Source organism: Trachypithecus francoisi, unplaced genomic scaffold, assembly GCF_009764315.1.
Source record: "Trachypithecus francoisi isolate TF-2019V2 unplaced genomic scaffold, Tfra_2.0 Lachesis_group20, whole genome shotgun sequence".
Classification (NCBI taxonomy): domain Eukaryota; kingdom Metazoa; phylum Chordata; class Mammalia; order Primates; family Cercopithecidae; genus Trachypithecus; species Trachypithecus francoisi.
Genome location: NW_022681466.1, coordinates 39,536,266 through 39,563,247, shown reverse-complemented (window position 1 = coordinate 39,563,247; position 26,982 = coordinate 39,536,266). Strand labels below are relative to the sequence as shown.

At 44.6% G+C, this 26,982-nt stretch overlaps 1 protein-coding gene across 4 annotated transcripts in view; it reads left to right on the top strand.

Moving 5' to 3' along the window:
- Positions 1-26,982, top strand: part of PITPNC1 (phosphatidylinositol transfer protein cytoplasmic 1) — a 327,211-nt gene that overhangs the window by 151,453 nt on the left and 148,776 nt on the right. For 3 of the 4 annotated variants that reach the window (XM_033183893.1, XM_033183896.1, XM_033183895.1), the window contains exon 2: positions 8,692-8,840. In XM_033183893.1, the coding sequence (XP_033039784.1) occupies positions 8,692-8,840 (149 nt within the window). Of the gene's footprint in view, positions 1-7,576; positions 7,597-8,691; positions 8,841-26,982 lie in introns of those variants that run through there. The other variant, XM_033183894.1, reaches the window with a different exon arrangement.

The window sequence follows — 26,982 nt, the reverse complement described above, 5'->3', positions numbered from 1 at the left end:
TCACTTTGTCACGCAGGCTGGAGTGAAGTGGCACGATGTCAGCTCACTGTGAACTCTGCCTCCCGGGTTAAAGCAATTCTCCTGCCTCAGCCTCCCATGTAGCTGGGATTGCAGGCACCCACCACCACATCTGGCTAACTTTTGTATTTTTAGTAGAGATGAGGGTTTCACCATCTTAGTCAGGCTGGTCTTGAACCCCTAACCTCATGATCCACCTGCCTCAGCCTCCCAAAGTGCTGGGATTATAGGCGTGAGCCACTGCGCCCGGCCTAAATTTTCTAATAGGCACATTTTTAAAAGTATGTAGAAAGAAACACATAGGCTGGCTCACAGTAGCTCACACCTATAATGCCAAAATTTGGTGAGGCTGTGGTGGGAGGATGGCTTGAGGCTAGGAATTTGAGGCCAGCCTGAGCAACATGCAAGACACCATCTCTACAGAAAAAATACAAAACTTAGCTGGACGTGGTGGTGCTTGCCTCTAGTCCCAGTGGACTCAAAAGGCTGAGGTGAAAGGTTTGCTTGAGAACTGGGGGTCAAGGCTGCAGTGAGCTACGGTCATACCACTGCACTCCAGCCTGGATGACAGAGCGAGACCCTGTCTCTAAAAAAATAAAAAAGAAAGAAAAGAAAAAAAAAAAGCAAGTGAAGTTAATTTTAAATATATATATTAGTTAACCCAGTATATAAAAAATACTTCAATCAACATAAAAATTATTAATGAACTATTTTGCTTTTTTTTTTGTAGTAAGTCTTCCAAATCTAGTGTGCATTTTAGACTTAAACAGCACTCCCAAGACAGATGCTAAATTTTCATTGGCAGTACTTGATCTTTATTTAGAATTCATAAAATTCCCAGTTGAAAGAGTAGATTCACATACCCAAAGTGTTTCAAACATATATGAAGGTTTTCTAATAACGGAATCAAGCACCAGTCTTAAATTTAAATTAATTAAAATGAAAGAAAATTTAAAATTTGGTCCCTCTATTCCATGGGCCACGCTTCAGGGGCTCAGTAGCCACACATAGCAAATAGCTTTGGTCCTGGGCAGAGCAAATCTAGATGAACTGCTGAGGGTGGCCCAGACTGGACCCAGCCATGGAATAGAACAAGGGTCTGCAAACTTTTTTCTGTAAAGGGCCAGAGAATAAATATTTTCAGCCTTGAGGATTACATAGTATCTCAAAGTATTCAACTCTGCCATTGTAAGTGAAAGCAGCCATAGAATGAATGAGCATTGCTGTGTTCCAATAAAACTTTATTTACAAAGCAGGCACCAGCCTGCATGCTTTGCCAACCATTAGACTAGAACATTTGTCCTAGGGCCTTAGCTGTGCTGTGGGATTACCAGAAAAACAGACAGCTCTCACCTCTAGCTTTCTGAGACGAGGTTGTCAAAATCTGGACTCACTGGGTCTCCTTTCCTGTGTGTAATTAGAATTTTGACACCACTTGGTGTGAAGCAATGATGGGCCGGAGTCCTGCGTAGTTTATCCTTCAGGCACTCGCTGCAGTGGACAGTTTGTGCGTCCTGAAGCAACTGCTTCCCTGTGCTTTAAGGTCCATGTATTGACAGCGGAGAAAGCTGGAAGAAAGGCTTCAACAAAAGCATTAATGGTGATGTGAAGAATGCAGGAAACTCCCAAGAAAGCCAAATGATATCACTCTCTGCTTTTCCATCTATCCACATAGCCAGTGTGAGGCAGGAATCACACACATTTCACAGCTGGGTAAATTTCACATTAAATCAGAGGGACAGGTGTTTCTCTGTGCTTGTTAGGTGATGTGGCATCTGCTCATTTTGATGGTAAAGGCCAAAGTAAATAATAAATTCTGTTTCCTGACCTGGGGCCTTGAGGTCCCCAGGCAGGGAGTAACACCACCCAGTTTGGGAATCTACATTGCAAAGCCATGGTTCCCGCTGTTCACCTTGTGATGTTCGGAAATGGTATTGGGACTAATGGAGGGAAAGAAAGAGGACAGGAAGGGAGGGCATAGAGATGGGCTGGCAGGAAGATGGCACCCACTTGGTGCCTTAGGGTAGGGGGTTATGGGAGGCTGGTTTTGCAGAAACTCTAAGACATGGCAGCTGGGGAAGGGCGAAGTGAAAATCAGTCATGACTTAGAGCTCTGCTGACCCTAAAACTTTGGATCCAGTATTTCTTCAGGCATGGCTGATATTGAAGGTATTGTTAGCACTCATTTGATAATCCCTTACTGTACTCAGAAGTTTTGGCTTGGGGTTGCCTTTTTTAAAAAGTAGGTTCAAGATTAAATGACTTGGCTGGGTGCGGTGGCTTATGCCCATAATCCCAGCACTTTGGGAGGGTGAGGCAGGAGGATCACCTGAGGTCAGGAGTTCAAGATCAGCCTGGCCAACCTGGTGAAACCCTATTTCTACTAAAAAAAAACCAATAATAATACAAAAATTAGCCAGGCATGGTGGCGTGTGCCTGTAATCCCAGCTACTTGGGAGGCTGAGGCAGGAGAATTGCTTGAACCTGGGAGGCAGAGGTTGCAGTGAGCCAGGATTGCGCCACTGCACTCCACCTGGGTGACTCTGTCTCAAATAAATAAATAAATAAATAAATAAATAAATAAATAAAATATATGTATAAGAGTTTGCAAAAGTTCAAACTAATGAAACTGCTGGGCTTCTTCAGCACATTATGCAACTCTGCCTTGCCTCAAATTTTGCAGCTCTATCAAGTATACAGTGCAGTGTGTGGGGAAAGATCTGGATCCCATGATGTTTTTGACTATGGGGGTAATTATTTGGAGTCGCTGTTGTGACGATAACTCACAGAGGTTCAGTCTGCAGCATGGAACTGTCTCTAGTCATGATTGCCTATAATGATGATTATCCAAACTCTGGCATTATAACAATAGATTTTACAAAGTTAGAGCATAATTGCTCCACCATTCCTTACATGTGCACATACTCAACAACTTTGATCCTTCAATCAGATTTTTGTTACTCATCTTCTGCAATAGCAAAGGTCAGATGCAGTAGCTTTCTGCCACTTCCCTCTCCACTTTTTAAATTATAATGAGGCCTAGATTTTGAAAGCATTTAACTTGGTAAAGAAATAAGGGCTGAAGTTGTGTGGACTAGAATGAGTTCAGGCCTCTGGGGGGGCAGAATCCCAATTCTGACATCTAGAAACTCCGTAACATGGAGAGAGTCTTCAGCCTCTCTGTGACTCACCTTCCTCATCTGTCAATACCCACTTGGCCAAATCATTGAGAGATTAGAAATGAATATAGGCGGCCGTGCGCAGTGGCTTATGCCTGTAATCCCAGCACTTTGGGAGGCCGAGGCGGGTGGATTACGAAGTCAGGAGTTCGAGACCAGCCTGGCCAACATGGTGAAACCCCATCTGTACTAAAAATACAAAAATTAGCTGGGTATGGTGGTGGATACCTGTAACCTCAGCTATTTGAGGTGACTGAGCAGAGAATTGCTTGAACCCAGGAAGTGGAGGTTGCAGTGAGCTGAGATCTCACCACTGCACTCCAGCCTGGGAGACAGAGCAAGACTCCATCTCAAAAAAAAAAAAAAAAAAAAAGGAATATAGGCCGGGTGCAGTGGCTCACGCCTGTAATCCCAGCATTTTAGGAGGCCAAAGTGGGAAAATTGCTTAAAGCCAGGAGTTGGAGACTAACATAATGAGACCACGTCTGTACAAAAGTTAAAAAATAAAAATCAACTGGTGTGGTGGCACACTTCTGTAGTCCCAGCCACTCGAGGGGCTGAGACAGGAGGATCTCTTGAGCCCAGGAAGTCGAGGCTGAGGTGAGCTACTGAACTCTAGCCTGGGTGACAGGGTAAGACCCTGCTGCTTTTAATTTTTTTAATTTTTTATTTATTTTATTTACTTAGTTGTGTGTGTGTGTGTGTGTGTTGGGTTTTGTTTTTTTGTTGTTGTTGTTGTTGTTGTTTTTAAGACAAAGTCTCCCTCTGTCGCCCAGGCTGGAGTGCAGTGGCGTGATCTCGGCTCACTGCAACCTCCACCTCCTGGGTTCGAGTGATTCTCCTGCCTCTGCCTCCTGATTAACTGGGATTACAGGCGTGCGCCACCACACCCGGCTAATTTTTGTATTTTTAGTAGAGACGGGGTTTTGCCATGTTGACCAGGCTGGTCTTGAACTCCTGACCTCAGGTGATCCACCTGCCTTGGCCTCCCAGAGTGCTGGAATTACAGGCATGAGTCGCGGCGCCCAGCCAGACCCTGTCTCTTTTAAAAGAAAGGCAAAAGAAATATAAAGCACTTAATCAGTACCTTGCACTAATGGGCAATGAATAAAGTGATGCTATATCATCATCATCATCATCATCATTATCATCAATTCTATGATCAATTCTCAGGCTTTCAAGGCTTTAGAATCTTTCTATGTCTTTGGATGTTGTGGCCTTTATGCAACATACAAGCTTGTTTGGAGCTGGTGGTCAGGGATATGGTATTTTCACCAAGTTAGGGATGGAGCTTTGTAAGAAATCAGTATAAAGGAGGAAAAAAGAAACAGGCATCCTAAAGACAGAACGTGTATTGCTGAGCAAGTGCTGATGGCTGCCGTCGCCACCTTCTGCTGCAGCGGTTCTCAGCATTTACATGCATTTCAGAAAGATTCCCACTCTCTTCTCCCCAGAGTCTGAATGGAGAAGGTCTGGAACAACCTGAGATTCAGCAGTTTTAGGAGTGTCTCTGGAGATTTTGAAACAGGTGGTTTAAGGACTTTCTGTCTCTTCTCCCTCCCCTAAATGAGGAAGTGCTGCTTGTGTCTGCAAGTCAATATGAGATTTAAAAACAACAACAAAACCACTGCTCCTGGAATGGTCCAGTTCCCATGGCCACGACCAGCAAAGTGGGCCTGATTTCCTTAGGAGGGAAAGAAGTGACGGCTGCAGAGTCCTTGACCACCTCGGTGTCTGGGCTCGAGCATCCCACCACCCCCAGCGTCTGCAGGTGACCCCCAGACTGACGCCATCTCAGTGAGCTAATGCCAGTGTCTGCCCTGCGCCGGCTCATTCAGCAGCCACTGGAATGATCAATGAGGCCGGCCACCCGGCCCTCCATCGGCTGCCGGTGAATCAGCTGCCTCAGCTATTCCCATCTCCACCGAGCAGGAAGCGCTCGAGCTGAGCCAGCCAGGGCTGACTGGCGTCTCTGGCTAATGGCTTTTCTATGTCATGCACTGACCTTGATCCCATATGTTTTTCATACGTGAGTGGGTTGGAGCGCCTGAAGATGGTCCAGTGGTGGAAATAACTCATCTGCCAAGCTCCTCACCAAGGTCCTGGGCAGTACTTTGGTTTAGGGGTATCTGCTTCTGAAGCAGAAACAGTGCTTTTGTTTAAATTGAGGTGAAATTCACATAACATAAAATCAGCCAGGTTAAAGGGAACCATCGGTGGCATCTGGTGCACTCACAATGTTGTGCAAAACCACCTCTCTCCAAAAACACGTTCATCGCCCCAGAAGGAATCCCTGTACCTTCTGTCGCGTGTACCTGTTGCGTGAGTGTACTAGGGCTGCTGTAACAAAGTGCCACACACTGGGTGGCTTCGACAACAGAAATTTGGGGCCAGGAGCGGTGGCTCATGCCTGTGATCCCAGCACTTCGGGAGGCCGAGGTGGGTGGATCATTTGAGGTCAAGAGTTCAAGACCAGCCTGGCTAACATGGTGAAACCCCGTCTCTACTAAAACTATAAAAATTAGTCGGGTGGTGGTGGCGCATGCCTGTAGTCCCAGCTGCTTGGGAGGCTGAGGCAGGAGAATCACTTGAGCCTTGTAAGCGGAGGTTGCGGTGAGCCAAGATCGCACCACTGCATTCCAGTCTGGGCGACAGAGTGATACCCTGTCTCAAAACAAACAAACAAACAAAAAGAAATTTACTGTCTCACAATTCTGGAGGCTAGAAGTTTGAAATCAAGGTGTCAGCAGGCTTGGTTCCTTCTGGAGGCTGTGAGGGAAGGATCTGGTTTGGACCTCAACCCTTGGCTTTACAGATGGCCATTTTTCTCTCCACATCATCTTCCTCTATGCCTGCCTGTGTCCATGTCCAAATTTCCCTTTATTATAAGGACACCAGGCATTTTGGATAAGGGCCCACCCTAATGACCTCATTTTAACATGATTACCTCTGTAAAGACCCTATCTCCAAATTCTGGGTTACTAGGGGTCAGGACTTCACAGTATGTATTTTGGGGGGGACACGATTCAGCCTTTAATAACATTAAGCAGTTTCAGTACTTTGTTCCGTTCTATGGCTGAATAGTATCCCATTGCATGTAAGCATTTATTTTTTGAGCCCCAAGTACAAAGCAACTGTCAGTGAAATCTCCACCCCCTGGGTAGTGTGTGCCCGTCTGTATAAGGTGGCATGTTGATCTCACAGGTATAGCTCACAAATCTGCAATCTGTAAACTTTTTCTTACTGTCTTCCTCCTTGAAAAAGTGTTAGCCTTTATGAGCAAAAGTCAAAGCAGTACTGGACTAAGGGAAGAGAGGTCAAGCTTCTGATCCTAAAATTAATTTCAAACATTGATTTCAGGCTGGGCGCAGTGGCTCACGCCTGTAATCCCAGCACTTTGGGAGGCTGAAACGGGCGAATTGCTCGAGCCCAGGAGTTCAAGACCAGCCTAGGCAACGTGGCGAGTCCCCGTCTCTACAAAAAATACAAAAATTAGCTGGGCATGGTGGCACGCACCTGTAGTCCCAGCTGCTCGAGAGGCTGAAGTGGGAGGATTGCTTGAGCCTGGGAGGTGGAGGTTGCAATGATCTGAGATCACACCACAGCACTCCAGCCCATGTGACAGAGTGAGACCCTGTCTCAAACAAGAAAAGATGATTTCATCTTTAAATTTTATTTTTCCTTTTCCTGGTCTTATCCCCAGCACTCCCCACTTCCTGCAAGCACAAGTGCACACACACAGACCTGTGCACACATACGTTCACATTAAGAGTATTTTCATGTGACCATTCTGGAGAGGGGCGTGGCACAGATAGGAGACACAGGCCTTTGAGAAGACCCAGACAGCAGCTTGCTTCCATTGTCATGGTTACTGGGCTCAGTCCCTAGGGCTGGCTGCAGACCAGAGCCTTTCAGAGCGTCTTCACACTCCCGTCCCTGCTCCTGCCGGATAATACAGAGACCTTCAGGCACATGTGTCTTCTTAGCTGTGAAACTAACCGCACTGTTGACTTGTACATTTCATCGGCCCCCTTAATTTAAAATCTATTTCTGGGCCGGGCGCGGTGGCTCAAGCCTGTAATCCCAGCACTTTGGGAGGCCGAGACGGGCGGATCACGAGGTCAGGAGATCGAGACCATCCTGGCTAACACGGTGAAACCCCGTCTCTACTAAAAATACAAAAACTAGCCGGGCGAGGTGGCGGGCGCCTGTAGTCCCAGCTACTCCGGAGGCTGAGGCAGGAGAATGGCCTAAACCCAGGAGGCGGAGCTTGCAGTGAGCTGAGATCTGGCCACTGCACTCCAGTCTGGGCGACAGAGCGAGACTCCGCCTCAAAAAAAAAACTATTTCTGTTTCTTATACAGACAAACAGGGGACCCGCATCCCTGCAGATTCTTAGGGAATAACCCCGAGTCTTCATTAGTTTGTTGCAGACTCAGGCCCCACTCCCCCATCCCAGAGGCGTCAGTGGTCATGACCCATTATCTGTCTCTAGTAGGTATGGCAGAGGATCCCTTCGTCCTGCGTCCTGACTCCAAGCAGGGTTGTGCCTCATACAAAAGTTGTTTAGTTTCCTCCTTCCTCTCTCCCCACCCCCCGCTCTCTCTTTTCCATCAAATTCATTTTGCCACTTTGAAAGTCCACTGGGGGAAGAAATGTCTGCTGGCCCTAGGGTTTTCAGAGAGGCAGGAAGGCAGACAGAATAGCTCATACAGGAAAAAAGGACAGAAAATGTTCATATAGTATGCTGCTCCACATGATCATTTTAGGGTAAGACAGGTGACTTTTGGGGCCTTGGACTGGAAGGCTCCACACTTTTCATGGAATTGACTGAAAAGGAGCTAAAGATACTGTAGGTGGTCCTTGGCAAGGAGCGGCCTGCGGGGGCTCAGATTCCGAACCTTGGCTCCACTCATGGTGGGGCCTGGGCCTCTGGAGCTTTGAAAAGCTTCCAGGTGATTCTAATATCCAACCACCTTTGAGAACCGCTGTTCTAGGGGATAGAGGCTTCTGGGAGAATTGAGCATTTTGAGAGAGGGAGGATAGAAGAAATAGATGATATCTAATGCTCCATGTTCAGCAATGCCACTAATTAGGCAGAAAGCAAGGGCAGAAATCACACACCCTTGGCTGTCTTGGGCCAAGCCAAGCAGGACTCTAGCTCCATTTAACCCTGTAGAATGCAAAGGGAGACTCCAGTGTCCCCCTTCCCAAGATTTGGTCGGCTGCCAAAGCTTACAGACTGCCAGCCACGCTGCCGAGCATTTGCCAAGGTGATGGAAAATATTCACGGGAACACTCCGTCTCGATGTTCTACTCACAACTGGTTCTCTCCCTAGCTCCCAAGGAAAAGTAACATGAGGCCCATGTGGCTGCTTTCTCTTCTCATCAGAAGGTGCTGATGTTATTAGTGGCTCGCCAAGCTGTGGTTGGAGGGGGATGTCAGGGACATGCTGTGGGGGCTGACTTTTCTGTCTCTGACTCTGTTTTGTAGTACAAAATTGGACAGCTGTACATGATCAGCAAACACAGCCATGAACAGAGTGACCGGGGAGAAGGGGTGGAGGTCGTCCAGAATGAGCCTTTTGAGGACCCTCACCATGGCAACGGGCAGTTCACCGAGAAACGGGTGTATCTCAACAGGTGAGTCATGGCAGCCTGCGTTCTGCCCAGGAGCCCCCTCCCACCTGACCCCCTGGTGTGACAGTGGAGGCTGTGGGTGTCTGGGATGAAAAGGTCACTTGGAAAGTAACTACATCCACAGTCTACGACCACCAATCTCATTGCTTTTGAAAACAGAATCTGCCCGGCCAGGCGCAGTGCCTCACGCCTGTAATCCCAGCACTTTGGGAGGCCGAGGCGGGTGGATCACAAGGTCAGGAGATCGAGACCATCCTGGCTAACATGGGGAAACCCCATCTCTACTAAAAATACAAAAAATTATCCGGGCGTGGTGGTGGGTGCCTGTAGTCCCAGCTACTTGGGAGGCTGAGGCAGGAGAATGGTGTGAACCCGGGAGGCGGAGCTTGCGGTGAGCTGAGATCGCGCCACTGCACTCTGACCTGGGCGACAGAGCAAGACTCTGTCTCAAAAAAAAAAAAAAAAAACCAAAAACAAAAGCAAAGAAAACAGAATCTGCTCCAGCGAGGTGGCTCATGCCAGTAATCCCAATGTTTTTGGGAGGCCAAGGTGGGAGGATGCCTTGAGGCCAGGAGTTTGAGGCTGCAGTGAGCTATACTCACAGTACTGCACTCCAGCCTGGGGTGACAGAGCAAGGCCCTCACTGTAAAAAATATTACTACATAAAATAAACGAAACGAATCTCCCCCCTCCCCACCTCGCATTCTGCAAAATAGTCCTCAACCCGTTTCCATTAGGAGGAGCTTTCGGCTCATCTTTCCCACCCTTTTGATGACATGTGACGATGAAATGTGATCTTAAGAATTCAAGAGCCTGGAAGGTGGAGGCTGCAGTGAGCCATGATCATGCCACTGCTCTCCAGCCTGGCCAACAGAGTGAGACCCTGTCTTGGAAAAAAAGAGAATTAAAGGACTTTGTTTCATCCCTTGGTTCAGTGTTAGCTGTAGGAAAGAGACGGCGCTGCCTACATGCTGTAGACAAGTAAGTGCTGGAGGTGGCAAAGCACTTTTAGGTCTCAGTAATATCTTCATTTACTACTGATGACCACTTGGGTGTCTGAAAAGGGAATGACAAAGCAAACAGTCACCTGTGACCAAAGTGGTTAAGATGGCTTCCACTTCTCAAGTGGACCCGTCCTTCCCAAGGTAGAGGTTGTCACTCTACTTTTAGAAGGGAAACACATCAAGGATGACAAAACAGCCCTAATCAAGTGTTGCCATTTCTGCCTTGCAAAATATATTGTTTAATCTCTTGCTATTTTCTTTTCTTTTCTTTTCTTTTCTTTTCTTTTTTTTTGACAGTCTCACTCTTATCACCCAGGCTGGAGTGCAGTGGCGTGATCTCTGCTCACTGCAACCTCTGCCTCCTGGGTTCAAGTGATACTCCTGCCTCAGCCTCCCAAGTAGCTGGGATTACAGGTACCTACCACCAATCCCAGCTAATTTTTGTATTTTTAGTAGAGACGGGGTTCCACCGTGTTGGCCAGGCTGATCTTGAACTCCTGACCTCAAGTGATCTTCCTGCCTCAGCCTCCCAAAGTGCTGGGATTACAGGTGTGAACCACAGCCTCCAGCCTTTCTTGCTATTTTCTTACCATGAATGGCATAATGGATTATTAGGGTTTGTCTGATCTTCTCCCCATCCTATACTCCTCTCCAGCCTATTTCTTCCTTTCAGTTCTTTTCTGGCTCAAAATATTTGTGGTTAGAAATATGAAATATATTATTATGAAATAATATGAATACATTGAAATGAAATATATTATTGGCCAAGTGTGGTGGCTCACGCCTGTAATCCCAGCACTTTGGGAGGCTGAAGGTGGGTAGATCACTTTAGGGCAGGTGTTTGAAACCAGCCTGGGTAACATGGCAAAACCCCATCTCTACTAAAAATGCAAAAATTAGCTGGGCTTGGTGGTGTGCATCTATACTACTTGGAAGGCTGAGGTGGGAGGATCACTTGAGCCTGGGAGGTTAAGGGCTGCAGTGAGCCAAGATCATGCCACTGTACTCCAGCTTGGGCGACACAGTGAGACCTTATCTCAAAAAAAAAAGAAAAAGAAAAAAAAAGAAATATATTTTGTTGAAATTAATTGTCTGTTCCAGCAAACAAGTCTTATACGTCAGCCATTTCATGAATACTTTTACCCCTACCTATAGCCTCTTCGATTGGCCCATATGTGATTATCCAGAAAGTATTTCCAATGGCCCTAGCTGGGCAGTGTCCCAGTTTATTCACTGACACCAGTGACTGTCCATTCTCAGGACCTCGGACATGGTCAGACATCTCTGAGAGGAACCATATTTAGATTCCCATTGTCGCCTTGGCCCCACTCCCCAGCAGCTTGAATTGGACTATTCCTTCTTGATGGGAGACTTTGGTTCCTGTCACTAGGGTGGATGGAAGTCTCCCAGGCCCATGTCCTGACAGTGAAGGGCATGAGCTGATTAAACTGATGTTTTAATTTGCCCAGAGATGCAGTACCAGGGAATTCCTGAGTCACGATGAAATGCAAATGAGATTGATCCCATTCATCTATTAGTAGCTCTGAATTCTCAGGCTTTGGAACCAGTTCAGTGTCCAGCCAGCTGTTGATTTGCAGGGGCAACTGAGCTCTGGGTCTGGCCTGGGCATGGTTTCTTTATAGAGACTGGTTTCTCAATATGCTGCTTTGGCATTCTTAGTGTGGAGGGTATAAATCAAATCCTGAGCAGGTTTCTCCTCGGGGATCACCTCTGCAGGGCAAAGAGAAGTGAGGGAGATGCAGGAAAATAGAAACCTATGGAAAATCCCATTTCTTGGCGTACAATTGCATTCTCTCAAGTTATTACCTGGAGAATGTTCCTTATATATGAAAATCAGGAAGAATTTTAGGAACTTTATAAGTTTTGCTGAAACAAAATAAGAAGCATCCATCTGTCCCTGTCGTGTCTGTTTTGTCATATCATATTTATTTCGTATTTATTTAAAAGAAGAGTAATAAACATTAGTAAGAGGGAAAGTTGTTATAAATAGATGTGGACTTCCAGTAATAGTAGGGAAAAAGATTAATGGGGACCCTCCACCACCTCCCATGACAAACACAGGATGAAATATAACTATGTAAAGAAGCTGAGCTCAAAACAAAGAAAGGGAAATCCTCTGAGGCTAGAAATAAACAGGCAAACTGAAACCGGAATGGAAAGCAGACCCGCTAATGCTAACAAAGGGCGCTGGGGGGATATCAGAAGAGTGTGGGTTCTGACATCTAGGGACTGGGCATGTCATGCCCATGGGGAACAGGAATTAGGATATCAGGCCCATATAAATGGAAAGTTGAAACTGAGAATCAGGCATAAAAATAATTTTTGACAATCAAGGGCTGAGAGAGTTTACTAACTCTGAGACCCATAATGAAAGAACTACTAAAGGATGTGCTGTAAGAAAGAGGAAACTGAGCCCAAGAAGAAGGAGGGGGAGTTCTAGAAGTAATAATAAATGAAGAAATTGATAAACAACTAGGTAAATCTTTGAATGGATGTAGGATGTTTTAAAAACAGTAATAATAAGACAACAATAGCACAGAAGATGGGAGGGTAATAATTATAGTAAAAAGCACTTTAAAGTGCTAATATTGTTTAGGAATTAGAAAAAATATTGATTAATTTTAGATTTTCCTTTTTTTTTTTTTTGAGATAGCCAGCTGTATCGCCCAGGCTGGAGTGCAGTGGTGCAATCTCGGCTCACTGCAACCACCACCTCCTGAACTTAAGTGATTCTCATGCCTTAGCCTCCTGAGTAGCTGGGACTACAAGTGTGCACCACCACAATGCCTGACTAATTTTTGTATTTTTTGGTAGAGACAGAGTTTCACTATGTTGGCCAGGCTGGTCTTGAACTCCTGACCTCAAATGATCCACCAGCCTTGGCCTCCCAAGTGCTGCGATTACAGGCGTGAGCCACCGTGCCCAGCCTAATTTTAGATTTTCTGAGACAAGTATGCATATTCAAAATATAAAGGTAATCTCTGAAGGGGTAGTAAAATAATCCATAACCTCCGAGAGAAAACTTGATCAATCCACAGAGGGCCCGGAAACAAAAAAGAGAAGCCTACAAAAAGCATGATAAATAGAAAACACAAATTTGAATGGCAAAATAAAATGAAATGTCAAATACTCACTATAGTTAGCCACCCTCGCAGCTAGAGATGGCCATGTGACCTAGTTCTGGCCAATGAGACATAAGATTTTTCCTCCTTGATAAAAAGAGGGATGTTCAAAGAATAACTTTGCTATTCAAAGAGAATCTGTTCTGATGTATCCCCACTTCATGATTTGTGTGTAAGAAAGTGGGGAGTATGGGGGCTGACTGTTGGAAAGAACACTAATAGCACCTACCAAGTGAACCTTGATAACCACACTGGACAATAACCATACCAAAAAGAAACTTATACGCCAATCTCAGTTGAGAACATAGGCATGAAAATACTATATAAAACATTAGCAAACAAAATACCTCAGAAAATAATAATAATAACAATGTATCATGACCTAATCAGATTTACCCCTGAAATTGATGAAATTAACATTTAATAAATCTGTGTACTTATTCAGAGTAAACTCAGGAACACATTAAGGATCCTTGTTATTACCATGTCTGTCCAACATTGTGTAAAGGTCCTAGCCAATGCAATAAAGCAAGAGAGAAATAAAGAGGAAAGAAAGAAACAAAATGATAATTTGCAGATAATATGATTGTCTGATAGAAATTTAAGACATTTTCTACAGCTGTTGCCATCAATATGAGAATTCAGCAAGATCGTTGGGTACAATCCATAGAGAAAAATCCACAGCATTATTATACAGCAGGAAAAATAGGGAAAATATAATTTAAAACATTTTTATTTATAATAGAAAAAGAAACAAAGTTACCCAGTAATCAGCCTACAAGATATGCAAGATCTTTTTGGAGAAAAACATAAAACATTTGTGGAAGTCATTTTAAAAGCCCTAGACAAATAGTGAAATATACCATGTTCATGGATAGGAAATGTTACAAAGTTGGCATCAAATCTCAAATCAATCTATAAATTTAATAAAATTAACTTAAAATGCCAACATGTTGTTTTTAATAAAATAGAACTGGTGCTGGGTGCGGTGGCTCATGTCTGTAATCCTAGCACTTTGGGAGGTCGAGGTGGGCGATCATGAGGTCAGGAGATTGAGACCATCCTGGCTAATATGGTGGCCGTTTCTATTAAAAATACAAAAAATTAGCTGAGCATGGTGGCACATGCCTGTAGTCCCAGCTACTTGGGAGGCTGAGGGAGGAGAATCGCTTGAACCTGCGAGGTGGAGGTTGCAGTGAGCCAAGATCGTGCCACTGCACTCTAGCCTGGGTGACAGAGCAAGACTCCATCTCAAAAAGAAAAAAAAAAAATAGAACTGGAGGAGATATTCATAAAATTCATATGAACAATTTGGAAAGCTGAAGGAGGAAGTTGACCTACCAGATGTCATTATAAAGCTAATTAACTAATTACCTATGTAATTATATAAGTAATTAAGGCAGTGGGGTACTAGAGCAGAGTTAAACAAATTCATGGAATAAAGTAGCCCCAAAACAGATCCAAGCCATTATTAGTGCTTTGTATTTAATAGAGCTGGCATAAAATTATTGACAGGAAGATGAACTCCTCAGTATATGATGTTGAGATGACTAGTCTTCTAATTGGAAGAATGAAGAATGACTAGAGCCCTCCTTCACACTACACACACAAATAAACTCCATGGCTGGGCATGGTGGCTCATTCCTGTAATCCCAGCAATTTTGAGAGGCCAAGGTGGGAGGATCAATTGAGCCTGGGATTTCAAGACTGGACTAGGCAACATGGTGAAATCCCATCTCTACAGAGAATACAAAAATTAGCCAGGTGTGGTGGCACACACCTGTGGTCCCAGCTGTTCAGGAGGCTGAGGTGGGAAGATTGAGCACTAGAGGGGGAGGTTGCAGTGAGCCAAGATCACGCCACTGCACTCTAGCCTGGGCAACAGAGCAAGACCCTGTCTCAATAAATAAATAAATAAATAAATAAATAAATTCCAGATTGATTAAAAACCTAAATGTGAAAAAATCAAAAGAAAATATATGCAAATAGCTATATTATTTGGATAGTAGACTAGGACTAATTAAATAAAATATAAATAAATGCGATCATTAATATTACAATGCTAAAATTAAGAGCCTTTGCATAGCAAAAAACACACACATAAAAAGTTAAAAAAAAAAAAAAAAAAAAACCTTTGCATAGCCAAAGACACCAAAATTAAAAGAACCATCCCTGGACCGGGCGCAGTGGCTCACGCCTGTAATCCCAGCACTTTGGGAGGCCGAGACGGGCGGATCACGAGGTCAGGACATCGTCTCTACTAAAATACAAAAAGAAATTAGCCGGGCGTGGTGGCAGGCGCCTGTAGTCCCAGCTATTGGGGAGGCTGAGGCAGGAGAATGGCGTGAACCCGGGAGGCGGAGCTTGCAGTGAGCCGAGATCGCGGCACTGCACTCCAGCCTGGGTGACAGAGTGAGACTCCGTCTCAAAAAAAAAAAAACAAAAAAAAAACCCATCCCTGCCTGGAAGTAAGTATTTGAAAATGCACATATAGACCAAGGACTAGTATTTAATTTAAAAACAAAACAAAACAAAAAAAAACCAACTCTTAGAGATCCTTTTTTTTTCCACTTTGGAAAAAAAAAAAAAAAGACAAAATAATCCAATCAAAAGATGGGCAAAGAATTGAACATGCAATTCAGAAAAAAGGAAATGTGAATGGGTAATGTATACATGAAAAAAGTTCTCACCTTATTAGAAAACAGGAAAACACAAAATAAAACAGCAATAGCATCCTCTTTTACACACATCAGATGGACAAAAATTTTAAAAATCTGATAATGTCAGGTGTTCACAAAGATACGTGAAAACAACTCACTTCCAATGCTACTAAGAGATATAAACTGATATCACCTCTTTAGAGAGCAGTGAACAGCAACTGGAAAAGTTGAAAACATATATACATTCCATTTAACAATTATATTTCTAGGTAGAGCCCTAGAAAAATTCTTGCACTGTACACAAGGAGACATTTACCAGGAGATTAGTCCTAATGCTGTATGCAATAGAAAAGAAATGGAAGTGATTCAAATATCTGCAAATGGGAATACATTATGGCACCCTCACATAATGGAAAATTCCACAGCAGTTCAACTTAATGAACCAGACATACTTTGATAAATTTCAAATGCACAGCATAATGTGCAATATATCAGCTGCAAAAAACAAAAACAAGGACGGGTATGGTGGCTCACGCCTGTAATCTCAGCACTTTGGGAGGCTGAGGTGGACGGATCATGAGGTCAGGAGATTGAGACCATCCTGGCCAACATGGTGAAACCCCATCTCTACTAAAAATATAAAAAATTGACCAGGCGTGGTGGAGGGCACCTGTAGTCCCAGCTACTCGGGAGACTGAGGCAGGAGAATGGCGTGAAGCTGGGGGGCAGAGGTTGCAGTGAGTTGAGATTGCACCACTGCACTCGAGCCTGGGCGACAGAATGAGACTCCGTCTCAAAAAAGAAACAAAAAACAAATGTATATATACACATATAATATGATGCCATTTATATCTATTTTAAAGATATACATAATATTACTACATTTATAGATATCGTTTACAGACAACCACATATGTAATAAAAGCACCAAAACATGGAGAAACCACCTTCAAGTTGTGGTTACCTTTGGGAAGAGAGAGGAATGAGTTGGCATGAGAGGAAACTTTACCTGTATCTACAACATTTTATGTATTTTATTTTATTTTATATATTTTTTTGAGATGGAATCTTGCTCTGTCACACAGGCTGGAGTGCAGTGGCATGATCTTGGCTCGTTGCAATCTCCACCTCCTGGGCTCAAGAGATACTCGTGCCTCAGCCTCCTGAGTAGTTGGGATTGGGATTACAGGTGTGTGCTCCCACGCCTGGCTAATTTTTGTGTTTTTTAGTAGAGATGACGTTTCATCATGTTGGCCAGGCTGGTTTCAAACTCCTTACCTCAAGTGATCCTCCCACCTTGGCCTCCCAAAGTGCTGGGATTACAAGTGTGAGCCATCACACCCGGCCTATTCCTTTTTTAAAAAAGAAGAAAGTTCATCACAAATATAGGGAAATGTTAGTTTGTTAAATCTGAATGGTAATGTTAAAATTCCGAAGTGGCCGGGTGCGGTGGCTCAAGCCTGTAATCCCAGCACTTTGGGAGGCCAAGACGGGCGGATCACGAGGTCAGGAGATTGAGACCATCCTGGCTAACACGGTGAAACCCCCTCTCTACTAAAAATACGAAAAAAAAACTAGCCGGGCGAGGTGGGGGGCGCCTGTAGTCCCAGCTACTCCGGAGGCTAAGGCAGGAGAATGGCCTAAACCCAGGAGGCGGAGCTTGCAGTGAGCTGAGATCCGGCCACTGCACTCCAGCTCGGGCGACAGAGCAAGACTCTGTCTCAAAAAAAAAAAAAAAAAATCAGAAGTGTACACCAAAAATGGTCTATTTTACTGTAATTTAAAAATAAAATCGAAAATATAAATTCTGGGTGGCAGATACATGCATGTCTGTTACCTTTCTCTCAATTTTTTATGTATGTGAAATTCTCCACAATTAAACATAATATTTTAAAAGTAATTAGGTGGAGTAATGGAACCTGCTTACTGTCAAAATTGGGTGGATTAGTGACTGATTGAATAACAAAAGGTACGGATGATGGATAGTGGCAACCAGGAGAGAAAATTCTATGTGTAACTTAGAAAATAATGTGATTTAGTAATGTGACTCAGAAGTCTGAACTTGGTCCTATTGGATTTTTTTTTTTAGATGAAGTCTTGCTGTGTTGCCCAGGCTGGAGTGCAGTGGCACAATCTCAGCTCACTGCAAGCTCCGCCTCCCGAGTTCACACCATTCTCTTGCCTCAGCTTCCCGAGTAGCTGGGACTACAGACATCCGCCATTACGCCCAGCTAATTTTTTTTGTATTTTTTAGTAGAGACAGGGTTTCACCATATTAACTAGGATGGTCTCGATCTCCTGACCTCGTGATCCACCCGCCTCGGCCTTCTGAAGTGCTGGAATTACAGGCGTGAGCCACCGCACCTGGCCGGTCCTACTGGATTTTTTAAGCCAACATCTGGCTAAATATTTCCATACCCTTGAGAAACCCACAACCAGGAAGGGTGATAACTTTGAAAGATTGAGTGAGGGCTAGGCATGATGGCTCACACCTGTAATCCCAGCACTTTGGGAGGCCGAGGCAGATGAATCACTTGAGGTCAGGAGTTCGAGACCAGCCTAGCCAACATGGTGAAACCCCGCCTGCTAAAAATACAAAAATTTGCCAGGAGTGGTGGCAGGCACCTGTAATCCCAGCTACTCAGGAGACTGAGGCGTGAAAATCGCTTGAGCCTGGGGGCCTGAGGTTACAGAGAGCCAAGATTGCATCACTGCACTCCAGCCTGGGGGACAGAGCCAGACTCCGTTTCAAAAAATAATAATAAAAATAAAAATAAATAAAATAAAAGACTGAGTGAGGATCCAGAAAAACTTCAGTAGTTTGGAATTACAGGCCATTTTTTATCAAGATGAAATTAAACAGGGGCAAGTGTATGGTCTTATCTTTGGATCCCAAAATACAAATTATATAAGTATGGGATGAAATACTAATAACTTTGCAATGGCCTGTTTGAAAGAAATACAGTAGTTTTAGTTGACAATTCAATACGAAGCAATTATACGTATATATATATATACACACACACACATATACATACACAATAATTTATGAGTGTGTATGTGATAGATATACAGCTGCAAACATTATTCTTCAACTGCATCAATAAAAGTAAAGTAAAATATCTAAAACCATGTACTTGATAATCTTGCCTAATTTTCCACTAGTCAAAACATACTTGGAATATTTTTATCTGTTCCTAAATGGCACACTTTAAAATGGATATAGACAAACTATATCTAGTAACTCAAGAACTAGAAACTCAAGTGATAGAATGACTGAAGAAATCAAGGATACTTAACCTGGAAAAGCTAGACTTGGGTGTATCATGGTGCCATTAGATGGAGAAGAATCAGAAGTATGTATGCCACAAGACCTCACTTAGCAGGACCAATGGGACCAAGACCAGTGGGTAGGAATGCCAGGAGAAAGACTTCAGCTCAGGTTAAGGAAGACATTTCCAAGCACACAAACCATCTCAGAATGTCTTATAGTGGATTTTGCTGTTGCTGGAGGTGTTTTAGCAAGAGCAAGAAAGACCCTGTTCCTCAGGTTTGTCCTGAAGGAGATTCAAACATCTAATAGGCGGTTGAACATATTGGGTGGCTGGTTAAGGTGGACAGCCTGGAAGATCCTTTTCAACCCTAACTTTCTACACTCAAACTGTCTATCAGACATTGATTGTCCTGATTCTCTTCCAGCATGCACATGTAACCAATGAGGCACAAGAAAAATATTTTTAGTTACGCTTGCACCATTCTAAACCAAGTCCACCATTTCATAATTTAAAAAAGTTCTTGGTGTATTTGGTAGAGTATGGATGCATATTTTAGAACCAGGAAGATTATGATTTAGCAAGAGAGAAATAAAAAAATTGACAGAATATGAATTAGATAAATCCCCATAATCCTATAAGAAAACCAAATCCGGCCGGGCGCGGTGGCTCAAGCCTGTAATCCCAGCACTTTGGGAGGCCGAGATGGGTGGATCACGAGGTCAGGAGATCGAGACTATCCTGGCTAACACGGTGAAACCCTGTCTCTACTAAAAAATACAAAAAACTAGCCGGGCGTGGTGGCGGGCGCCTGTAGTCCCAGCTACTCAGGAGGCTGAGGCAGGAGAATGGCGTGAACCCGGGAGGCGGAGCTTGCAGTGAGCTGAAGTGAGCTGAGATCCGGCCACTGCACTCCAGCCCGGGTGGCAGAGCGAGACTCCATCTCAAAAAAAAAAAAAAGAAAAAAAAAGAAAACCAAATCCATTATTTAATCATCACAACCTAGAGCCACCTCAAGGTGACTCAAGTCCTACATGTGTAAGTCATGTGACTGCCTTGTGGGTTGGGCTGCTTCAGAATCGTAATTCATTAAACGAGTATTTGCTGAAATGTATGACGTACAACACATTGTGCAGGCATTGGAGAGAATCCCTTAAGAAATAAGCCATGGTCATGGTTCTTGCCTCCTGATCAAGGTTCTTGCCTCCTGATCATGGTTCTTGCCTCCTGATCATGGTTCTTGCCTCCTGATCAAGGCCATTTGGTTCCAGCATTTTCGTAAGTCCACAGGGGAGTGGGTCCTGATTGTTGGACTGGCCATAACTAAGATATTCCCAGTGCCCATTTAATAATGTACACAGAGAAATATCATTGACCTATGGACCTGAACACTTGAGCCGGCATAGTGAGTGGATTCTCTTCCTTACATCAATCTGTATGAGAAGTCAAACCACATTCAGAAACTGCCTTATTGATTACCTAAAGTAATTATTAGAGGCACTGGAAATATTCAAAGCCCGTGTAATCAGAGCCTACTCTCCAGTTAATGTGGAAATGAGAAAGTTGCTCAAAGGGGAGTTAGAGTCAACAATAATTATTATCACTAAGCAAAGAGAGCGTAAACATCCATCTATCGACCACTGGTCTGCTTTGGCTGGTAGTTACTTTGTCTATGGGGGATGAGTGGGAGACAGGCCAAAAAGGAGGCGTGAGGCTTTAGCAGTCAAGGTCCGCAGTTGCCAGCAAGAGAAACTGAGTCTTTTGAGCAGAGAGGACATTTCATGGAAAGATGTTAGGAGCCCTCAGGATCATCTGGAGGCTTAAGAGTGGGCAGAAATCAACAGCCCCATGATGACAGCCATCTTTAAGTAGAGCCAGATGGCTTCATTCTGCCCCCAGCCATCAGCACCACAGCTGTCCTGAGTAGATCTGAATTCTCCCTTTTTTCTTTCCATCACTTGTTCCAAAATGCCAAACACAAGTGCCCCATTGGGTTCCCAGACGAAGCCCTGGGCTACCAGTGAATGGGAGAAAGGAACCAGAACTGTTTCCCAAAGTGGCTGCATTATTTTATATTCCCACCAGGAATGCCATAGGGCTCCAATTTCTCCACATAATCACTGATGCTTGATATTGTCTGTCTTTCTGATGATAGCCATCTTAGTGGGTGTGAAGTGATATCTCGTCATAGTTTTCATTTGCATTTCTCTAATGACTAATGATGTTGAGTGTCTCTTCATGTGTGCCTGGGCCATTTGTATATCTTCTTTGGAGAAATGTCTATTCCTTTGCCAGTTTCTTAATTGGGTCTAATGTCCTTTGAAAATGCCATTCATCCTTTTAATACATGCCTCTCATTTCCCAGAGATTGTGGGGTTGCTTCATCTGGCCCCTCCTACAGCATCTGCCATACTGTTGATATATTGTGATGGTTGCCTATTATATTTGGTATATGAGTACTAATGCATTAGTAGATTTACATTAGTACTAATACAATAATACATTTGGTAGTTGTGCTTGGGCTTTTTTTTATTTTTTATTTTTAGAGAGAGTCTCGCTCTGTCACCCAGACAGGAGTGCAATGGCATAATCTTGGCTCCCTGCAACGTCTGCCTCCCAGGTGCAAGCGATTCTCCCGCCTCAGTCTCCGGAGTAGCTGGGATTACAGGCACCTGCTACCATGCCGGGCTAATTTTTATATATTTAGTAGAGACAGAATTTTGCCGTGTTGGCCAGGCTGGTCTCGAACTCCTGACCTCAGGTGACCTGCCCACCTTGGCCTCTCAAAGTGCTGGGATTACAGGCGTGAACCACTGCCCCCGGCCTGTACTTGAGCTTTTGATCCAGTTCAGTTAACCAAGTAAGTAGTATGCCTTGGCTCATCTTCAAAAATCCTGGTTACAACTGGCATCCAAGGAATGGGGGCATGATACAAATCAAATTCTAGAATAGTGATTCTAAATAAAACCTGTCACCCAGAAACATATGAAGGTGGACTTTTCTTTTGTCACCTTTTCTTTTCACTTCATCACTAGCATCTCTCGGATCCCTTCCCACTGAAGCCCAGGAGGGGAGGGAATGGGGATGGGGGTGGAGGGGCACTGGAGAAAAGATGGAGGCTATTTTTAGGCTTGTTTTTCAGCCATGAAGTGTCATGTTCTTCACCACCCTGGCTGCTGGATTAATTAGGCTGTGCTGGCAGCTGCCAGTCAGGGATGGTTGCCAGCTTCTAACGGTGATTCCGCCTAATGCCTGAATTGATTTTCAGGGAGAGAACATTTTTCCCGCTACGTGGCAATGTCTCCCTTCCATGGCAATGTCTCCTGGCCTCTGGTGGCTTTGGGTAGGAGAGGATAAAGCTTTCGTAAGTCATGAACCCTTTTTTAACTGATGGGCTTGCAAAGCTACCAGCTGGTCCTTTTACCTAACAGCTTGTTGGTAGAACCTTGTGGTCATGGCTTAGGTCTCTCTTTCCCATTTCTGCTTCCTATTCTCCCAGATCTTCTCCAAAATAAGCTCAGTGCCCAGAACTTGTGTGGCTTTGGGAGATTCCACTGCCCGGGCAACAGGCAATAGAGAAAGTGTCAGAGACATAGACTCTGACCAAATAGGTCATTTTCATGCTATTTTCCCAAGAATCTCTATGTTCATTATTAACTTCTAGATATACAAAGACAATATTTAGTCATTCAAAAAATATATATTGAGGCCGGGCATGGTGGTTCACACCTGTAATCCCAGCACTTTAGGAGGGTGAGGCAGGAGGATCCCTTGAGGCCAGGAGTTCGAGACAAGCCTGGGCAACATAGTGGGACTCTGTCTCTACAAAAAGTTTAAGATATAGGCAGGCATGGTAGCACACTCCTCTAGTCCTAGCTACTCAGGAGGCTAAGGCAGGAGGACTGCTTGAGCCCAAGGGTTCAGAGTTACAGTGAGCTCTGTTGGCACCACTGTACTCCAGCCTCGGTGACAAAGTGAGACCCTGCTTCTAAAAGATAGGTCTCCCAGCACTTTGGGAGGCCGAGGCAGGCAGATCACTTGAGGTCAGGAGTTTGAAGCCAGCCTGGCCAAGCTGGTGAAACCCTATCTCTACTAAAAATACAAAAATTAACTGTGTGTGGTGGCATGCCTGTAGTCCCAGCTACTCGGGAGGCTGAGGCTTGAGAATTGCTTGAACCCAGGAGGTGGAGGTTGCAGTGAACTGAGATTGCATCACTGCATTCCAGCCTGGGTGACAGAGCAGGACTCTGTCTCAAAATAAATAACATAAAATATGGGTCTCTCTATCCATTTATTTTTTTTATTTTTATTTTTTTAACCAAAATATATGAGCTACTGCCCATGCTATGTTTGAAAGATGGCTCCTTATCTAGTAATAGCTGGTCAAGTTACTTGACTATGTGAATATATATACTATATACGTAGTCTCTACATATATATACACACACACACACATACACAGGCAGAGAGAGAGACAGAACACCTGCTGGGCATCAGGCACTGTTCTAGATGCTGGGGTTGCAATAGTGAACAGAACAAAGATCCCTGCCCTGGTGGGATTTGCATTCCATTTGGGAGTGACAATGCACAAGAGCCATAATAAAGAACAGTATATTGGCCAGGTGCAGTGGCTTTGGGAGCCACTTTGGGAGCACTTTGGGAGGCCGAGGCGGGTGGATCAGGAGGTCAGGAGATTGAGACCATCCTGGCTAACACAGTGACACCCCGTCTCTACGAAAAATACAAAAAATTAGCCGGGCGTGGTGTCGCACGCCTGTAGTCCCAGCTATTCAGGAGGCTGAGGCAGGAGAATCACTTGAATCTGGGAGGTGGAAGTCGTGCCACGCCTGGGTGACAAAGCAAGACTCCGTCTCAAAAAAAAAACAAAAAAACCCCAAAAAACCGTATATCGTCTAGAATATATAATTTTATATAGTCTGTATACTTATTTATATTACATATTATATATATAGGGAGACTATATATGTATACACATACTCATATATATATATATCTCTATATGTACACACACACACATAGAAGGTGATAAGTGTTATGGACAATAATAGAGCACATGAGGTGCTTCCTCCCAACCTTTCAGTCCATGCTATCCTATTCTGTCCCCATCTCAGTACTTAAGAACGTGCCAGGGACTCTCATGCTGCCGGGCCCCCCTCCCCTGTGCTCCTGTGGGAAATCATAGAAACAGAATGTTTAGGCCTGGTTGGGGTCACAGGTTTTCCAGGAGGCTTTCTACCTTGGTTCTGCCTCACTGCTGATGGATGATGGTGGGTCCTGTGTCGCCTCGCCAGGGGCTTCTCAGCACACTGGCCACATGACCCTGATGCTGTCCAAGCAGGAGTCTTCCAGGAACCTGCAGGAGGCAGGCGCCTTTTCCCAGAATCCCGACACAAACTGTGTTTTTAAGCAGGGAGGTCGGGGTGGGGCTGTGAGTCCAAGTTCAAGGAACTCGGTTTCTGGCCAGTCCCCGCAGGGGGAGGCCTCGGCAGCCTTGCCTCCCACAGGTGATAGCTGTGGTCCGGAAACTGCTCACTTCCCTACTGCCATATAAACAATTACATTAAGAACACAACTAAAAGACCAGCCAGAACAATCACTTAGAAGAGTAACTAAATGAATCAGAGCAGCTGGAGAATATATTTTAAGACCCCAGAAATCACTGCACATAGAACTGAATGGGGGCAATTGATTATGAATCAAACAGATGTCAATTGCCAGTTTCAGTGCAATGAGGAAACAAAAGGTCAGTGTATTCCTCCTGGACTATCTTGTGAGAAATGAGGATATGAAGGTAGCAGAGTTCTATTTAAAACGAGCTGCAGTTATTTGAGCATAATCTCGTTGCAGAATGTGGCAGATCTTAGGCGCGCTGTTTAGAAGAAAATTCCAGGACTATCTTTTCTGCTGGGAATGTTTAAGTTCTGGTAAAGGCCAGGTGCACTGGCTTATGCCTGTAATCCCAGCATTTCAGGAGGCTGAGATGGGAGGATTGCTTGAGCCCAGGAGTTTGAGACCAGCCTGGGCAACATAGTAAGACCCTATCTCTGCAAGAAAATTTAAAAATTAGCTGGGTGTGGTGGTGCACGTCTTTAGTCCCAACTACCAGGGAGGCCAAGGGAGGAGGATCACTTAAGCCCAGGAAGTCGAGGCTGCAGAGAGGCACGATCACGCCACTGCACTCCAGCCTGGGCAACAGAGCAAGACCCTGTCTCAAAAGAGAAAAAAGAAAAGAACAAAACAAAATTTCTAGTTAAGACTGCCGTAATTCTGACCCCTGTTAAGAAAATGAAATTAGACTCCATATAAATACGTTTGGCCTAATGATGCTCAAAACCTCCTGGAGCAAAGCCCGAGTGAGCATACATTGCAATGTGAGATTAGGTACCAGGGGAATTTTGTGATCATGGGGATTGTAAAGTACCAGAAGCTTCTAATGGAGGGATGATTTAGGTTTCTGCTCCAGAAGCTGTTTATGAAGTAGGTAAACACCCTTAACCTGAGACAAGTTCAGATTACGCCTGCCCCAGGACCTTCTTACCAAGTCAGCTGTGATTTCGGGAACCTTAGGGAATTTATGACATGAGAGACATCTGCCAGGGTTCTAAACCTTGTTGCTGCTGATGCTTTGGGTGGGATCTTTATTTGCTGTTGTGGAGGGTTGGGGCCTGTCCTGTGTATCATGGGAGGTTGAGCCACATCCTGGGCCTCTGCTTAGTAGATGCCAGTAGCACCACCCACCCCACCCCACCTCTGTTGAGACAACCGAAAATTTCCAGACATTGCCAGATGTCTCCTGGGGACGGGGGGAGGGTGGCAAAGTCTCCCTCTAGCGAGAACCCCTGTTCTAGGGTGACCAACCATCCCAGTTTGCCTGGAACTGAGGGATTTTCTGGTGGATGGGACTTTCATTGTTAAAACCAGGGAAGTCTCAGGCAAACCAGATGAGTTGTCCATTTGGCTGTGTCATTGATAGTTTCTATTTCATACCAACGTTTAAAAGTTAAGAATCCAGGCTGGCATGGTAGCTCACGCCTGTAATCCCAGCACTTTGGGAGGCCAAGATGGGTGGATCACTTGAGGTCAGAAGTTTGAGATCAGCCTGGCCAACATGGTGAAACTTCGTCTCTACTAAAAATACAAAAATAAGCCTGGCGTGGTGGCACATACCTGTAATCCCAGCTATATGGTAGGCTGAGGCAGGAGAATTGCTTGGACCTGGGAACTGGAGGTTGCAGTGAGCCAAGATTATGCCACTGCCCTCCAGCCTGGGTGACAGAGCAAGCCTCTGTCTCAAATAAGTAAATAAAGTAAGTAAGAAAGAAACCAAAGCTTTTGAAAAGTCTGTCTTTGGGAGGCATGGACAAAGCATCTGGGGGAATACGACGCTGGTTATGGTATCATTTTGCCCCTGTTTTTCCTCAGTGTCTCTAAAGCCTGAGCCCTGGTGAGATGGGCCATTGGAGGTTTGACCCTAGCCCATAGACCAAGGAGACTTGATTCAAACTTGCTCCCTTTCCAACAGAGAGGCTCTTGTTTGACACGTGAGAGTGAGCTTGAGTGACAGACTTTTTCTTGGAATTGTAGGCTGTGTGACAGTATACATCATGAAAATGACAGTAACAGTGGGGACTAATTTAATTCCATTTTCCTTTACAGGCCCTGATAAATCATTGCTGCAGGGAAAAATAAATTTTACTTTCAGACAAATGATTCGAATAATGATGTGCTCTGAGGAAATTGGGGGCTGAGAGAAGATCTGTTAGTGGGCTTAAAAATATTTAAATAGCGCATCATGGAAGTTGTTGCAAATGCCTCTCGTGCCTGGCCTGGAAAATACCAGAAGGAACCTCCTTTCCAGACTAATTAGAAGAGTCCAGGCCGGGCGCCGTGGCTCATGCCAGTAATCCCAGCACTTTAGGAGGCTGAGGCGGGCAGATCACCTGAGGTCAGGAGTTCAAGACCAGCCTGGTCAACATGGTGAAACCTTGTCTGTATTAAAAATACAAAAATTAGCTGAGCATGGTGCTGCATGCCTGTAATCCCAG